The sequence below is a fragment of the Falco peregrinus genome, chromosome 2 (assembly GCF_023634155.1).
Source record: "Falco peregrinus isolate bFalPer1 chromosome 2, bFalPer1.pri, whole genome shotgun sequence".
Classification (NCBI taxonomy): Eukaryota; Metazoa; Chordata; class Aves; order Falconiformes; family Falconidae; genus Falco; species Falco peregrinus.
Window position 1 is genome coordinate 95,019,403 of NC_073722.1, and position 17,806 is coordinate 95,037,208.

Consider the following 17,806-nt stretch of genomic DNA (forward strand, 5'->3'; position numbering starts at 1 on the left):
GTGCCAGTGGTAGTGTGAGATGTCTTCAGCTCTGCAGGTGCTGGTGTCTCCTACAGAAACTCTTGGATTGCAGAAATCCTGGATATCCTTCTTGGTTTTGTGGCTGTGAAATAACTAAGTGGCTTGTGAGTTCACTAGAGTGATTGAAAAATGTAGTTTCCTTAAAACCGCTGGCTCTGTTCAGGGGAAGTATTTTCAATGGAAAAAGTCTTTGTGCTGAGCCCATTTCAGCTAGTATCTGTCATCTAGCTAATAATGTGTTAACCACAAGGTTATTTGGGCCTGTAAGGTGAAACAAAACATGCAGGTTAACAGTCAAAAGTGTAGCGAAAAAAGCTAATTTAAGAAAGCTGTTAAATATTGGTTATCTTTATACCATTGTGCATTGCCAGCCACAACTCTTCCAACTGCATGGGAAAGCTGTTGCTTTACAAGCAAGGTGTATAAATAATGCCTGCCTAAGAGTGCTGCTCCTTTTTATTACATTTGAATCCTGTGGGATTTCTAGAGCATTTCTATGAATAGATTAAACTCTGAGCATTTTGAGTAACCATGGCTATAAATCAATTTAGCTCTTGGTTTTCAAGTTACATCTGCTCTTACTAATCCTATATGTACATAGATTTTTTTTTTTTTGGTAAGAGGACAGACCAGGCTTTATTTTTATGTATTGGTGTGAGTTGGTGAAACCACTGCTCTGCATATAGCAGGCACCACAAACACAGAAAGGCAGAATAGTCCCTGCACCTTTGATTTCTGCAGGAAGCCTGGTCTTGGTGGAGAGGTAACAACATGAAGCAATGGGAGAACTGGCATCTTGGGCTCAAATACTCTGTCAGTGTGATGCTGCAGCCTAAAGGAATTAAAATTTACAATGTAAGGGGGGGAAAAAACCCTCCACAAGGAACGTGGCGTTCCCTTTGGCCCCATCTTGCTTTACTGCAGCTGACTCCACGGGTAGCAGGGCACGGGGGTACGAGTGTTTACTGGTGATAGCTCGGGATCTCTGTGGTTAAATGCAGCAAACGGTCTGCAGCTTGGCTAGCGGGCTCGGGGTGCCAGGGCTCTCCCTTTAGCCTTTCACAGCTACTCGGCGGCTCGGCCATTTTTTCTGTATTTCGGTGCCTCCCGCTGCCTGGTTTCTTTTGAACGCTGCGCTGCCGGGCCTCCTGCTCCTGCTCGGCACGGGGAGGGGGCGAGCGGGGCCGGGCCTCACCAGCGTCTGCCCCGAGCAGGCCTCGGCCGGCGCGCCGGCGCGGGGTTCAGGCCGCAGCCTCGGGCCCTGCGCCGCCAGGCTCGGGGGAGCGCTCCCCTCAGGGCCCGGGGCCTGCGGCCCGGCCGCAGCGGCTGCGCCAGGGGTGTCCGCCCGCCTGGCACCGGCACGGGTTCGCCCTTGCGGGTACTGCGGGCTCGGGGTGAAGGCGCGGGCAGGCTGCGGAGGCTGCGCCCACGGGGGCCTCACGGCACCGCCGGGCTCGGCCCGTTCCCCTCAGCGGGGCCGGGGCTGCGGTGGGAGCTGCGGCGGGAGCTGCCGCCGTCCCGCGCCGCCGCCTCACGTGTCCCCCTCCCCTCCCCGCCTCCGCCCCTTCACCCTCCGCAGCACCGCCGCGGCGCCCTCCGACTTCCCGTAAAGAGTCCGCGCCCGCCGCCCACTCCGGCGCCGCCGCCTCGCCGCCCCCCCGCCCCGTCGGCCTCTCGCTGCCGCCGCGGAGGTGCCCGAGAGGCGGCGGGGGTGACCGCCGCTCCCCTCCGCCCCGCCGCTCCACTCGTCCGCCGGCCCGGCCCGGCCTCCCCCCCCCCCCCCCCCCCCCCCTCCCCCCCTCCGCGGATCCCTCCGCGCCGCCCTCCGCTCCCTCCGCCCCGCTCGCACTGTTTGGGAGCAACCGGCCGAGCCAGCGGCGCCCCGGCCCCGGCAGCGCAGCGAGGCCCCGCGGACCGGCCCTCGCTCAGCCCCGGCGCGCACCCCCGGCCCTCTCCCCTCTCGTCATGTCCCTCAAGCAAGCGGCGGCGCAGGCCGCCGGCAACAACCGCAAGCCCCCCGGCGGTGGCGGCGGCGGCCCCGGCCTCCCGTCAGCCGCGGGCGGCGGGAGGCAGAACATGGGCAGGTGGGTGCGCGGTAGTGGCGGGCCCGGCCTTGGCCCCGGCTCCGCCGCGGAGAGCCCGGTGCGGGCGCCGCTCCCCCCCGCTCCCCCCCCCCCCCCCCCCCCCGCACCGGCCTCCATGGGCGGCGGCGCGGCCGAGAAGGGGGAGCGGGGCCTGCTGCATGGCGGGGGACGCGGCCCGGCGCGGGGGGCTCCGCCCGGTGGGGCGGGAGCCGGCATGGCGGCGGGCGGGGCGCACGCAGGCCCGCCGAGGGACCCGCCGGTTCCGCAGTGCCGTCGGGGCGAGGCCGCCAGGCCAGGCCGCCGCCGGTGCCCTTCAGGCGGCCGGGGACGGCGGAGGGCACGGCAGGCCCTCCATTTTCCGTGGCGGGGTGGCGGGCGAAGCCCCTCGCGGCCTGGCCGGGGCCTTGCGGAGGGGCCGAGGGGCGCCGCTTCTCCCGGGCCAACGTGACCCGCCTGCTGAGGAGGCGGCGGCGGGGGCCGGCGGCCGCACGTGCGCGGGGGGCCGGCGGCGGGAAGGTGCCGGCCGCGATGGCGGCGGGGCCGGGGGGGCGGCGGGGCCGGGCGGGGGAGGGGGCCGGAGCCGCCTTCCTGCCCGGTGCCTGCCGGCGGAGGCCCGCCTGCGGCGGAACACCTCCGGCTCGCCGGGCTGTATTTTTTTAATCTAAATCCAAATATTTTTTTTTTATTTTGGTTTTTTTTTTTTCAATTTATTTAAATCGCAATCGAAATGCTGGCGGGCGGGCAGGCCGCGGCAGCGCCGGCTGGCCCCGCCGCTGGGTGGTGGTGCCAAGCGCGGCTGCACTTTCTCGCCGGGGTGGGGGGCGAGCCGTGGGGGTGCTGCCGCAGGCTGCTGCCCGGCTCCCCCTCCCCACGCACGCTGCGGAGGCCCTGCTGGCTCCTGGAAGATTGAGCCTCCTCGGAGAGCGTTAGCTACACAAATTCACCCATCTTTGAGGGAGAGGAAGGAAAAAAAAACAATAAACTTTCTAGTGTTGTGATTTCTTTTCCAGTGCTGTGGGGGTCCTAACAAATAATCAGAGCAGGACAGTAACAGTTTTGAAGGTCATAGTCACTCAGGGCAGTTTCATTTCAAGTTTTATTCGTCTTACTCCTTGACTTTTAATTCTTACGCAGTTTTGTGCGTTGTTTTTGTTGGTAATAAAACAGAATTTGCAGCGGTCCCATTGTTGGGCATCACTGGAAATACGGTTCTGCTTTGTTACCAGTCTGTGGAACTGGAAGTGGAAAAGCTTTGCTAGGATTGGAAAGGGCAAAATAAACTTAAATAATAACAATAATACGTCAGTAGTTCATTGCAATGATTTAATAGTTTTTACATATGGCTGTTTAGATTGAACCTCATGTTTACTGTGCTTTGCTAAACTGTTATCCCTGCCAACATACAGTGGCACTGTAGAGGTTAACGTGAAGGGCAACAAAACCTACAGCTTTTTTTTTAAATTCAGTAGGATGGTCAGCACTTGTCTCTGTAGATTAGGGAATGTGAGCTTCTATTTCTCTCCGAGTTTTAAGACTAAAGCCATTGGATTTCTCCTCCCAGTGTTGCATTTCTAGTTTTGTTGGATAAATTCCACTTCAGAACTCCTTAGGGAGTTCTAGTGGGGCTGTTAGGCAGCTGGCATGTTCCCTCAGAGGTGTTCACATTCTCCTTTTTTGTCAATCTATTTTTCAAGTTATTTCTGAGTGAGGGGTCTGTAAAATCCCAGCCCCTGGGTTGGTGGAACCCCATGGAGTACCTTCAGAGAACTTCTATTGCTGTCCTAAAGAAAAGTCTTGTTATCATGGGAGTGCAAATTCAAAGATGGTTCATGTAAATGAAAAGCTAAGTGGCTTCTCTGTTCAAAAAAACCCAAATTGTTTTTTAGCTGGCCTGCATCTTGGTTCAGATTTGAAGCATTATATTATTTAATAGAAACTTAAGCATCTCCAGTTTATGCCAAGCTTTCTTCCTAGCAGCTCATTTCCCTGCAGCACTAGCATTCTCTTTCTTACCTTCTTGAGATGGAAAATGTTACTCTTCATGGCTATGTTGCTCTTAGATGCTTAGGTTTGGGTAGAAAACTTATTAATAACTGTACTGGACCCAATTTTCTGCTGTGTGTTTATTACTGTAAGACTTAATTGGGCAAAGCACCTGGTCCTTTTACATTGGATAGTGAGTGGAGGGTCAGCTTTGTTCACTGTTTGTTACCATGGTTTTGTAATGATGGATATATGTATTTCACGTTAGAAAAGGTAAAATCTTGTGTGAATAAATAAAGCATTTCAGTATTTGTTTTCATGATATTAATTTCTTTTACATTAAGAGGAAACATCACAAATCAAGGTATCTTTAAAGGTGTGCAAGAAGAAAAAACAAGAATACCTTTTTGTATGAGGAGGCACTAAGTGAAATGCTACATTTGTTTAATGGCAACTGCCTGTGCAATATGGCAGATGGGAAGTCAGGCTGTAGGGGGGGATGCCAGTAGCACGTTGAGCTGTAATTGGAGAAAACGTAGACCTCATACACAAACCTGCTAGTCAAAACATTATCTAACATCTACTTTTTGTGGTTTAGTTCAGTTTTGCTTTTATACAAGCACAGGAAGGTTAGCTGTCCTGTGATGGGAAGTTGCATCTGTCCCAGCATTCCTTGAATTACTGCATCCTTTTTTTGTTATTCATTTTTCCCCATTGTTGTTTTGTCTGAAGCAAACACCTCTTACTTAGGTTTGAGGTGGTTACTTGTCTAGTTACAATTGTGGCAGAAGGTCTTTTTCCTTCTTATTTGGTAACTTTCTTGCCTAACTGGACTTGGGACTCAACTTTAAGAATATTGTGAGTTACCATCTTTTATAAAATGGCTTTGCCCATTGAACAATTAAAATTGAAATGACCCCATGTTGCATAGCTTGCTTTTGAGGCTTAACACTTCTGGTCTATTCTTTATTTTCCTTTTTCCTTGATGTTTTTTATTACCCTAACTAAAGGCTTAAGTAAAGGGCAGAAGAGGAGGTGTCCATTCTATTCAGACAGAAGTAATTGGGAATATTGAGTGCAGAGGTGCTCCGATGTAATGGAAGTGACTGTTGTGGAGGTTTGATCACTAGTGTCATTCAGAGTTTTTCTAGTTCATTCTAACGTGTTTGTGTATGTCGGTTTAATACAACCGTGCTAAACTGCTGAGCAAAATGAATGGGTAACCTGCAGGTCTCTCCTTATCACTGTTAATGGACTTTAGTATGATATTATATACCCACTTTTGAGGTAGTTGTTATTTAACAACTGATTTCATGGCAGTATGTGAAGAAGGTTTCTTCAGTGACTTAAGTCCATCAACAGGTTACAGATGGGCATTGGGTCAGACTTGAGTCAGATTACTTACATGTTCAGACACTACAGAGGTTGTCATCTTGTAGGAAGACAGAGGTTGACATTATTAATGTTAGTATTAGGGAAAAACTACAGAAAACAATGCTGCAGGACTTCTTGTGTAATCTTAATTTGACAGTTTTGATTTATTTGACTTACATAGACAAATAGTGCGCTTAAATAAAACTTTGTATTTCTGATTTCTCCTTTAGAAGAAAGCTTTACCAGCTCTCTGCACTTGTAATGAAAGTTCTTTAGAGTATCCTGTAAATTTGTTTTCAAAGCTGTAGTAATGTCAGCCAGTGCTCCAGGAACATCTATTAACTCTTGTTAAATACAACAGTCTTTGTAGGTGCGCTTCTGCTGTAGACATTAATTGCAGTATGGTTACATTTGTTTCTTAGTGTCAAAGTGAAGATGCTGCTGCAGAGACAAGGCTTGTGTCCCTTGTCTTAGTTTTCACTTAACTGGAAAAATATAAATGTGTGACCTTGTTTTGCTTATACAAATGCTCTATGTGGCATGTAAACATTAGGGTGGGAGGTGAGGGATGCTAAGGAGTAGGACAGTAAATGCTCATAAAAATAGAAAAAAAAATTGCAAGTTGCTGCTGGGGGGAAATGTTTATTGAGCAGGGCTTGGGATTAAGCCCTTGCAGAGACTTTCACTTTTAAGGTGTGACTGCTGGCATGCGATAAATTGGCTACTAAGTTTAATTGCTTGGTGGTTACTTTGTCTGGTGCAGCACTTTTCTGACTTTGTGACTTTGCTACCTCAAAGCTTACAAGTTTACAAGTGGATTTGCCAAGCTGGTGTGCCTTTTCCCAGGCCTGCCTTTATCCCCATTTTTGCAATATGAAATGTATTTTTTTTTTATTTACTATACTTACTGTAATCAACATGTGGTTTTAGATAGCAGTACCAAATTGCTGCTGACACTTCTAGTTTCCCCCACCCCCATTTCTTAGTGTTACTCTCCTGTTTTAAACTGTGATAGACTTCTAGTAAAGGCCATCTACTTTCTGCTTTTGTAAAGGTCCTAGAATTTTTTTTTTTGTATGATGCATCAAAGATATGTCAAAGGGTGGTTTGAACTTGAGTCTTCTTCACCTGTTGGAATATAAACCTGAAGCCAATGGCCTTGGTTTTAGCAGAAGATACACAGTTTCAATTGAATTGTAGCATTGACAGAATTGGTGAATGTCTTTCCTTTTTTTCTGATCGTTTGTGTTTAGCAGTTGTAGCTGGAAAACAAGAGGTCAGGTCTGTAAAGACACCTGTTAGATCAGAAGAGCATATAGAATTTCTGCAAGTAGCTTAACTCTTGGTCTGATGTAGAAGTTAGGACCTCTTGCCAGTGTGGATGCACACAATCAGATTGTTTTGTAAAGAAACGTGGGTAGGAACAGTAATTTTGGAAATGTGGTAAGAGATGAAAAATCTAGAACACTTAGGTTCTTAAGAGAATACTCCAAGCTTCTGACAACTCTAGCAACCCAGTTATTTAACTTCTAAGAATACTTGTCACTAAAAGTGGGAGCGCTTTCTATTTCAACGACATCTCTTTCGTTTTTGACCATTTCTACAGCTGATGTAGGAAGGAGTATCTTCTAAAATCTTTTGAGACCAACAGAGGGAACTGGTGAAATCATTTGACTTTGGCCATGTTCTTTGAAAGACTGTGTTGTTGACACTTTTGACTGTAATAAAAGGAAAAATCAGAACTGGCCTGTACCTCTCTTTTATTTGTGTGTTTCGCATCTGGTGAAATGACTTTTCTGAAAGAAGAGGATAGTTCATCTGAATATTATGCAAAATTTATGTTCCAGGTTCGCAAAAGGCTCTTTTCAGCACTGTGCTATGGGTAGCCATTTGACAAATGGCAGACTTAGGAAATGGTGAGACCTGCTTGTCTCCAGAGTGAGCCTGAAGCTGTGAAACTGCCTTATGGGAAGCTAAGGCTGATAGATAATTAAATAAAGGCTATTTACATTAGTTTTTTTTTTTTTTGCGAGATTAGTGCTCTGCAAGTATTCTGAAAATGTCAGCAAGACATCCGAAATTTGCCGTTGTTGCCAATCAGCAAATGCCATCGGTGTGCGTGATGCTGTATGAGACCACGTTTCTGTTTCAGAGGCTTGTTTTCTTAAACGAATCAGGTGATAGTTTAGTGGTTTTTCATTTTTACTTCATTAAGGCCTTTTATGGTTCTCTGATGGACTTGCTTATTTCTGCAGAATTTATCAGCGGGATCTTTATGTTCATTGAGAGAAATGTCTTTGATTTCTTGACTAACTCATGAGCCCTATTTATAAGGGCATGTTGTTTTGAGAGCAAGGTTGTATTAAACCACAGCATAGTGTTTTCAAAAGCAATCGAATGCAGTTGATGTTCAGTTGGATTTAGATTTCAGTGGAGTTTGACTCTTTTGAAACATACACATGATTCTTTGGGTCTCTTTAATTAAAGGATTGTGCACCTGTAAGGTGGGTCTATTTAAAAAAATAATATTTTTTTTTAATAAAGACTTCATTTTGCCTCTCATTACAGTGTGCATTCCTGAAGTCATCATAATACAGATCGAAATAACTGATAAATGTTTGAAATTAGGACTTCTTGGTACAAGGAAGTAGCTTTGAAATAAGGCAGACCAGCAAAGTTGAAGAATTGTAGCTGTTGCAGACTAGCTAGCTGCAGGGCTGTTGTTGGCACTCAGATGTCTAAGGTGGAGGGTGCAGACTGTTACATCTCGGTTTGCAAGGGACTTGGAGGTTGATTTAAAAGCTTTTTGAAATGTCCCAAGTGCTATGTATTGACAGATTCACATTAAAAGTAGTTAATGTTTTCAAGGGGATGGACAGACTTAACCAGTTGCACTTGCTGGGTTGTGGGTAGTAGTTCTAAGCAAGCTCTGTGGGTGGGGCCTTAACTATCAGGGCTCCTCTGGACCTTGCAGCATGGGGCAGTTACTTGGGTGGCCCTTAGACAGATGATGACGATATATTGAGCCTCTGGTCTTAGAGGGGGGACCCTGTGCTAAGTAGGGATTGGCCTGAGAATGAGGTTTGGTTTTGTATGCCAGTAAGTTTTGGAATTTGATTTAGTTACAGGATTCTGCATAAGTAATAACATTGTTTTGTTTTGTTTTTTATAATGACATAGGCTTAGTATTTTCTTCATTTTGTCCTTTATTGTAGGTAATATTGCCTACTAACCAGTGTTACTTGCTTGTAGGTCAGTAGTTTGGAGGGTCAATGCCATGGGCCCTGTAGTTGTCAAGTTCTGCTCTAGAGGAGTGCTCTTTTTCTCTGATCCCGTTCTCAACACTAAATTAAGATGGGTTTTTGAATTCTTACTTGGTAAGAAATTTACCAGTTTCAGCAGTTCTTTTAATTGTATTCCATCTATGTATTTAATTTCAGAGGTCGGAGCAGTGGCAAGGGACCACCTCAGCCTACAGTAAGTATATGCTTTTTTCCCCCTCATTGTACCGCTTCTAGATGTGAGGAAATAACTTATGTACAGTGAACCCAAGTATCAGTGTAAGAACAGCTAATACTGGCATAGTCTCTCAATTTTTCCTTTGGATATTGTGATGAATATTTTAGACTGAGGTATGCTTTTCTAAAGATGTAGCATCTTGCATTCATTTAAGCCTCCTGAGAGGCTGAAGGGTGGAAGGCTGACTTAAACTTTTGACTACACTGCTACAAATTTTCTGCATTTTCTTGCAATTCTACTTGTAGATACGGTAACATTTAACTTAAGGCAGTGCTTCTGAATTAGTTCCTATTTGAAGATTCTGATATTGGCTTCTCCCTTAAACAGATGACAGTAAAACAGCATTTAGTTAAACAAAAATAACAGTCTTGTTTAGCTTTACTATGAAATAGCTAACCCAATATTATCAGTAACCTGGATGTACATTTAGTTGCTGTCAAGGCTATATATTATTGAAGTGTAGGTGTGGCTTGTAGAACATAATTTTATCAAAGCTAAAGATGTGGTTCTCGATTTTGAAGAGTGGATCTTTGAACTGCCCTAATCAAATATTTGCTAATTTGTTATTGGCCCGGTTTTCAAGATGATTAATTTTGGGGAATGGGGCAGAAGTAGGAAGGTTTAAAAGGACTATAGTTTGCTTACATAAACATTTATTGAAGACCTCAAGACACTTCAGTAAAAATAAAGAAGCTTTGAGGAAGAGTGGTGAAAAAGGTCGTACGCAAACACTAAACATTATCAAAGTGTTAGTCTGTATGTCCTCTACTGTTACCATAGGAGCATCCTTAAAAACATGTCTTTGCAGACCAAGAAGGTGGCTTAACATGCAGGAGTAAGTAGATTAAGTAGCTGACAGTTTAACAGATATGTTGTCAGTTAAAAATCTCGAAATATGGTGATGTCCTTGCATGTTTCAGCATCTCTTTTCTTCACAAGCATGAAGTTGACAGGGAGAGATACCAGACCTTGCAACAAAACACAGACACCCTTGCCTCTTCATGTGACCTTATGCAAGCAAGCATGTCATCTAGCAACCTGGGTGATACTTGGGCAGTTCTTCTAGTGTAGGATCTCAGATTCTGATACTGCAGTGAATTACTTTTGGCTAATTTAATGATAGGTTTTGTAGCTCTTTGGTGCGCCAGGATTTGATGACTTCAGCTTCTGTTAATGCATGTAATCAGGTCTGTTAGATGAAAAGATGTAGTTCAGCGGGCCCTGAAAACACCTTTTTACTTTTACAGCAGAAGTACCATATCCTGTTGATGGCTCTTAAGCCAGGGAGGGATGTTAGCAGGGCTTTTTCAGTTAGGAGTCTGTGCACACAAGCTTCACCCAACCAGCAAGAGATTTCCTTATTGAGTGGTTAGGGGCACTCTGTAGATGTTTATCCTGTTTGGAAGGGTGTTCAGATCTTTAATTGATCAGAGAAGGGGTAAGGGTCCTCTGGAAATCTCATGTGACCTCAGTTCTATGTATATTGACTGAGTAAGGTTTCGGACCAATGTTTCTAGGAACTAGTACTTACTGGTGAGAGCCTGCGTTATTTTTGGTGTACTGGCTTTTTGAATTGTTACAAATGTTTCTCCTATATTCATGATGTCTTTTTTATTTTCCAGATTTCTTTTGATGGCATCTATGCAAACATGAGAATGGTTCACATACTTACATCAGTTGTTGTAAGTCTTCATGTTTGGAAGGGGGGTAAACAGTTTCTATGGTGACAGAGAATTGTTAACTAGTCCACTAATTGTAATATAATGGAGTGAATATTAATCTTCAACAGTAGACGTCTTTTGCCAAGGTTGAGCTTTAAAGAATCACAGTAACAGCTATTCTGTATTTTTGGCTTGGAAAGATTCGCATACAATTTGCAGAGGCATAGCTAATTTCTTAGGTGCACTGGTCATATTTTGATTTTTTTTTTTTGTCTTCAGAGAGGTTATGGATAAATAAAAATGAGTCTGTGTGCAGGGAATGAAAGCCTTTCTTGCCAGATATTAAAGGAAGTGCTGACATGCCAAAATTAAGTAAGGTGGACTGTCCCACATCTGCTTGAGTCCAGGCTAAGACTTCATCCTTATTTGTACCCACACATATGCATAGATTTCCATCCCCACCTCTCCCCCCAAAAAGCTTGTTTGTGTGCATTAACTGGTCAGGATTCTTGTGAGTACCAAATATGCTTCTGTGAGTGTCTTTGCATCCCTTCAGAACAGATGTTGGTACATACTCAGCTGTTTCCATCTGCAGAACACAGTGGCGTGTTTATAAATGGGCAAATGTCAAATGAGTAGATTTGACTAAAAACTGAGCTGTGTTTTTACACATTGTACCTATCTAAAAAATAAATCTTTGATTTTTATAATTTCTCAGATTTTCTCATAAAAAATAAGATTTGTAATTTCTCAGGCTGGTAGAAAGCTGTATTTTCATTTTTCTTGCATTCTAGGGATCCAAATGTGAAGTACAGGTGAAAAATGGTGGTATATATGAAGGAGTTTTTAAAACCTACAGTCCTAAGGTAATTTTTTTAATTTTGACTCTTCCCTACTTTAAAAGATCCTAATACTGAATAATCAATGTTTGATTAAAATTTGGATGTTTATTATGAATGATTTTGACTATTCATGTCTGGGTTTACACAAGAAGACTCATTTTTGCAACCTGTTGTAAAAGCCTGTTTTTTTGCAAGTATGCGAAGTTACAGAGTAGCTTATTATGTATTAAGTTAGTGTGTTCTGTTTATGTCTCTAATAGTGTGATTTAGTGCTTGATGCTGCTCATCGGAAAACTGCAGAATCCAGTTTGGGGCCAAAACGTGAAGACATACTGGAGAGTATCTTGTTCAAGTCTTCAGATTTTGTTATGGTGCATTTTAAGGATATGGATACCAATTATGCGAGAAGAGGTACACTGGTTTTTAAAGTTGTCTGTATCTTAAGATCATAAGTCAAGATTTTTCAAAGTAGATGCTTTAGGATCCAAAAACTAAAGTTCACATTTAGACTCTTAATGAGTGCAGAACATCCAAATATACCATTAAAGTCAATGGAAAGAGTGGATGCTCAGCACCTCCTGAAATCAGAAAGTTATCAAAATTTTGAAAATGGGTTGTAGAACCTTTGTGAGGGTGCTCTGCTTTGAGTGGCTGGTTTTGGTGTCTGGAAAGCAAATCCTTAGTGGTGTTACAAAACATATTACAGATCTTGAGGGAGGTTGGTTTTGTTTTTGTAAATATCTTTCTAAATTAGTCTGGTAAATGCTATATGAAAATCCATGAATACACAAATTCTTTATAAAAAGGTTATTGTTCTAGTTGATACGTATATATAAAGTCTATATTTAGCTAAGTAACATTTGTCTCTCAACAGGCGTTCATATAAATGTTCTAAAAATACTACTGCAAATGAAGCTAAAAATTCTTAGAAAATCCACTATTTGTCTTTTTAAATTTCTGCTTTACTGCTTGTAGATCTGTAGGTCAGGCTCTCAAAAATGCAGAAGAACCTAGTGAGGTGGCAGGATAGTGGTCTTAAAATCTGGAAGACATGGCTTGAGACTGTCAGATTTGAATGATTTTACAGGCAGCCTGGCAGCCTTCACATTTCTTTTAGTGTCTGACCTCCAAGACCTTAATTATTTTTCTAGAACCTAAGAGGCTCATAAGTCAGACAGCTCTAGTTCCTTTGCAGGTTTTTTTTGGGCAGCATATCTCAAGGGTTTTTGTGTTTATGTTCCTGATCTGCTGGGCTAAGGAATAAAAGCTAATACATAGCTTTCTGTGCCACGGAGTGAAATTGCGGATCTGTACATTTTCAGGTTAATCAACAACTATCACTGGTAGCTAAGTGGTTATTGTAATGCATGTGCTTTATTCCCATGTAGCAGTGACTTAGAGATGTGTAGAGACTGGTGGACATTTAATGAGATCTTTCTTTTTTCACCTTGTGTTTGTACGTGCATGTGTTCTTGCCTGATGTAAAGCTGAAGAATGAGAGGCTTGTTGTTTCAAGGCATTTGCTTTTCCCAGAAGAAGATGCATAATGTCAGAGCAAATGTAGCATTGAAATGCAGATAAGTTCCAGGTTCAGGATGGGACTTTGAATTTAAATCACACGAGAGCTGTTTTGTAATGGGTCTGCTATGAACATCACTTTAATGTAAATGCAAACTGGGCTCTCCCATTACCCAATCTTTATAGATTTTGAGCAGACAGAATGAAGAATATACTACTACTTCTAGAATAATTACTCAGTGGAAGTTTTCTGGAAGAAAATGACTGCTTCAGGTTGAACAGTTGCTCAGTTTACTTTATTAGGTGGAATGTCTTTCATTCTAAGCCTCTTAAGTAGCTGGAGAGGAGACCTGAAAGCAGGCTGTATAGATGGAGCAAGATTAACGGGAAGGCTGCAAAACTTAGTAACTCATAGCAGGTAGATTAATCTGCTTTCCATTTTGTCTCAAAAACGTATTATCTTGGAATGACGCTGGAAAGCGTAAGTTAGTCTCTGAGCACACACCTGCAAATTAGAGCAATGATGGGCTTTCTGCTTCATGGGATATTAAATAAGCAAGGATTCAAAAGAATGGAAGTGTATGAACATGCATGCAGGAACTGCTGACCTTTAGTTCTTACAAATAAACCCAGATCTTCATGGTACCAAGTCAATAAGCCTGTGTATTCACTGAGTCTGAACCCCTAGGTGAGAAGATGGCTCCTTGCCGCCTTTGTATTGGAAATGATTACTGGCTGGTACCCAGAGAAGTTTGACAGTGTTGCACTTATCCAGGAACAGATACTTTTAAATTGCCTAGCCCTTAATGATTTTTGGCTTTCACAGACAAGTTACTAGACAATTTGAACATATTTGATTGGAAAGCAGCTTGCTCTCACTTCTTAAAAAATGTAGTCAAACAAAAGGATGCTTCACAAGCAGTTGCCATAGGAGAGGCTAACCTAGAGTAGGGATTTTTGGGGTCTGTGTGAGTAGTTTCTCCTACTCCTTAGGAGACTACTAGACTTTTGAGGAGGCCTTGAAGTAAACTTCATTTTTGCAAAAGATACTGTTTTGGAAATTTTAGTGCATCCTGGTTTCCTGGTTCAGTATAAGTGTCTGGAATTCTATGGATTTTTTTTCTGGCATTTGCTTTGCTGCTGAGCTGGAGGAGCGTAGCAAACGGTGCTCCTGACTGTGAGTCTTGATCTTCTGACTTACCGTCAGACTTGAATAGCAGAGATCTTAGCTGCATTGTCTGCCTGTATGACCAAGTTGGACAGAAGAGACTGGAAGAGTACTGGAAAAGAGCAACAGGTGGGGAGAAAGGGAATGGGATGGATTCTCCTTTCAGAAAAGTGGAGAATACAGTTGTGTCTGAAAGAACCATCTGAAATAGTCTGCCAGGCACCTTTCATTGCTATCATACTTGTGCAGCTTTGGAGCCGTGAGCTGATAATTCATCCTGCAGCTACATCAGTAGTGTGAGTGCAGGGGAGGTAACGACAGCAGAGGCTTGGGGTGGGTGAAACCACCCTGTCTGGAAGCAGCAGTCTTAGATTTGCTTGTGCCAAGCATGACGTTGCACCATTAGACGCAACGGTGGAGACGGTGTGTGGTGCCTGCCCAGATTGTAGAAATTGGAAGGGTTGGGAGAAGAAATAGTAGATCTGTGTAGATAGGGACGTTGTAACAGTTTATGTTTAAAAAAATCAATCTGTCCCTACTTCTTGGGCCCTTATTTGCCACTCTGTCAATCTGCGTAGACCTTCATGCTCATGTAGATTCCTGTAAGGCTTCAGAAGGAATGGAAAAGGAGTCACCTGAGGATCTCTTGCTGTGGAATTAGGGCTTTTGCAGTACAGGCAGGCTGATGAATGAAACATGCATTGGAAAACTCAGGTGAAATTGTATTGTATCCATCATTCCCCTTTCAAACTATTCTGTCTGCATTTAAAGAGGGACAGGCACCGTTTTCTGCATGTGGCAGTGGAAACCGACTGCTCAGAATCTGCTCTAACATACAAGTTGGAATCCTGGGCTGTATGTTAGCCTGTCTTTCTGCTTCACCTTCTGAGGCAAAGGTGAAGTGCCTAGATCTGGTAGCTGCTAGATTAACTTGGGCTGCGTGATTGAAAATTGTATTTCTCCTGTGTTCTGCAGAGCAAGCTTCTAGCAGTGTTTCCTGTAGTCCTAAACGCTGATCTGTCGACAGTGCTGGTTTGCATGTGATTCAAATTTGAGTAAGGCTTCAGAGTGCCTTCTTGGCTTCTCTTGAAAGACAAGACAATTCAACATCATAACGACTGTTAAAGTAAAAGGCTTCTACAATGTTTTTATTGGTTTTTTGGCACCATTACTGCGCTCTGAGAAAAATGTTACAAATCCAATGAAAAAAGGCAGAAGAGAATTGGCTATTTAAGTTTTTCCTTGAATTAGCACTGAAAGTGGCATCCTTCCAGAGAAAGTGTTGGAAGAGGAATAGCGGTAGGCATATTATGAACAAAGGAAGGAAATGTTGGCTCTGCAAAACTGGTGGTAACTGGTTTTAATGTTTCAAATCAGTAGTAAGTAGTTACAAAACAAATGAGAGTTTACTGTTGAAACCTTTAAGGTGAAACCTCAGTTTACTATGGGTCATGCTGAACTTGATCAAAGCTTGCAGCGTGCAGCATGAACGCGTTTGGCACATAATGCCGATTGGTTTAATAGCATTTGAACTGCAGAGTTGCACTGAATTGCGTATTTGTGCTCTTCACCATTAGTAGCTCAAAATATGTTTGTGAAAACAGGCATGTTAAACACTGAAATTAATTAAACCCGGACTCTTAATTGCTCTATTCTGGCAATTTTTTCTTTAAGTCATTTAATAGCACATACTGGCAGAATGTGCCCAAGCTGAGTTTTTCTTAGAATGTGTAAATTTAGTTTGCCTTTACTTAATGTGAATTTCTGTTGCATAGGATTGTCCTTGGGATTTTTTTTTTCCCCAGTTAGCAGGCTTTAAAACAAGACACGAGGTCTTTGACATCAAACTTCTTGGTTAGGAGATGTCACATTAAGCAGATACAGAGGCAGTGGGGGCTAATTGAGTGTTACAGCTCAGTCTCTTTGTTTGACCAGTTTTCATTTGATCTTTAACTTGAGTTTTACCATGTAGAAAAGGAATTGATTAAAAATTTGGCCATGCCAAGGTGTCATGTGAATTGTGCATTCAACAGCTAAGAGATATGAGGCACCAGATAAAGGGGGTGGGTGAGCTTGTGCAGTCAGTGTCTTGTCTGTTACTACTCTGCCAAGAGGCGCTTGGAGCAGCAGTTCATGTTTTAGGTTCTACTTTACTAATAATCTTAAGAGCAGTATTTTTGTTTTGGAAACAAGTAATTGTAGAATTTTTTACATATGGTCTCAATTTTGTTGCTCATTAATTTTGGTAAAGTCTTGTTTGACTTGCTGCATTTTTAATCTTGGTGTCCCGTGTGCCTCTCTAGCTGTTTGTTCCGGGAAAATAGTGATCTGTGCCTTGAGGTACTGTTCTGCTACATTTAAACTTTGCCTCAATGCTCATGAGACCGTATTGTCTGACTAGAGGTCTGCCTTTGTAGCCTGAATTTCTCCTAACTGTGGATTTTCTTTTGAGTTGTAGAGGTTAAACTGATGTTGCAGTCTCACTTGTGACTTTCATTCTAAAGTGAGAGAGAAATGAAGAGCAGTGAAGCTTTGTGTGCGCCATGTAATACTGGATTCTGCTGGAAAACTTAGTTGACTGTGCACATTTTACTCAGATCTGTAGCATTTGTTAGTGGAGTTTTTGTTTTGACTTGAGGTTTTTTTTCCCCCAGTTCATCTGTATCATTATAATTTTTAACAGCACTCTGCTAAATGTTTATGTGGCTTTTTAAATAAGAAAATTAGTGGGTTGAGTAGATAAGACTTGTTAAGCTAGTATTTTATTTACAGTATCCAGAATGGCACAGTTGTGTATGGAGTTTGTCTGAAGTAATTTAATAGAAATTAAGGAAACATCCTTCTGAAATACCGAAGTTTACCTTCATCAGGTGCTGCCATCAGTCCTTCTAACTCATATTTATCGAGTCTCATTGGAGAAGAGTTCCCTCTACTCCCAGTGAACTAATGCACAAGCAAGTTTCGCAGTTTCTGAAGTGACATAAGCAGCTTCCAACTTGCATTAGTGTAAAATGTCCAATCTGAGCAGACCAAACATGAGACAGTGAATTAATGCTTGGCACAGAAGCAGCACTGGTCTGTCTGGGTGGTGGCAGTGTAGCTACAGGGTATTGATCAGGTAAATGCAGAGTTTCCAAATATTAGAGCCTGACTTTTGCCTCCCTTTAAATGTGCTCTGTAGTTACTACTTAACTGTGAATTGAGGTAGCACTGTTACTACTGTAGTTTTAGATGATGTTTAAACATATCTTCTGTTATACTATATTTTAAAAGCTGTTTGTGTGAAGGGAAACTGAGAGACGTTTTCTTTCAAGTTGGTATACCTTAGAAATCTGTAAGGCTATTTGGAGGGGGTTTTTTGGGAAGCAAAACGGGGAGGTACATGGGGCTGTTACTAGGTGGGAACATTGCTGAGGTTTTACTGTGGAAATGATCTTTGCAAGTTGGGAGATGTATAATCAGTTTGAATATGTCTGTGAGAGGGACTGAAAGAGTTTAGCTTAGCCTGAATTCAACCATATAATGTGAAAAAATCCACCTGTATTTATATCTGATGTCTTCCAATTTTTTCTCTCTCCATATCTGTTGTAGTTCCTTCAGAAACAGGTAACTTTTTTGGCAGTCACTCTATGTCTC

The 17,806-nt window shown here is 43.2% G+C and overlaps 1 protein-coding gene across 25 annotated transcripts in view; it reads left to right on the forward strand.

Annotated features, from left to right (window-relative positions):
• The first annotated feature begins 1,844 nt into the window (after nt 1-1,844).
• ATXN2 (ataxin 2) overlaps nt 1,845-17,806 on the forward strand; it is a 52,521-nt gene continuing 36,559 nt past the window's right edge. For all 25 annotated transcript variants that reach the window (XM_055796938.1, XM_055796939.1, XM_055796948.1 and 22 more), the window contains exons 1-5: nt 1,845-2,105; nt 8,903-8,939; nt 10,604-10,663; nt 11,437-11,508; nt 11,745-11,895. In XM_055796938.1, coding sequence (XP_055652913.1) covers nt 1,987-2,105; nt 8,903-8,939; nt 10,604-10,663; nt 11,437-11,508; nt 11,745-11,895 — 439 coding nt within the window. In that variant the 5' untranslated portion in view covers nt 1,845-1,986. The remainder of the gene's footprint in view (nt 2,106-8,902; nt 8,940-10,603; nt 10,664-11,436; nt 11,509-11,744; nt 11,896-17,806) is intronic.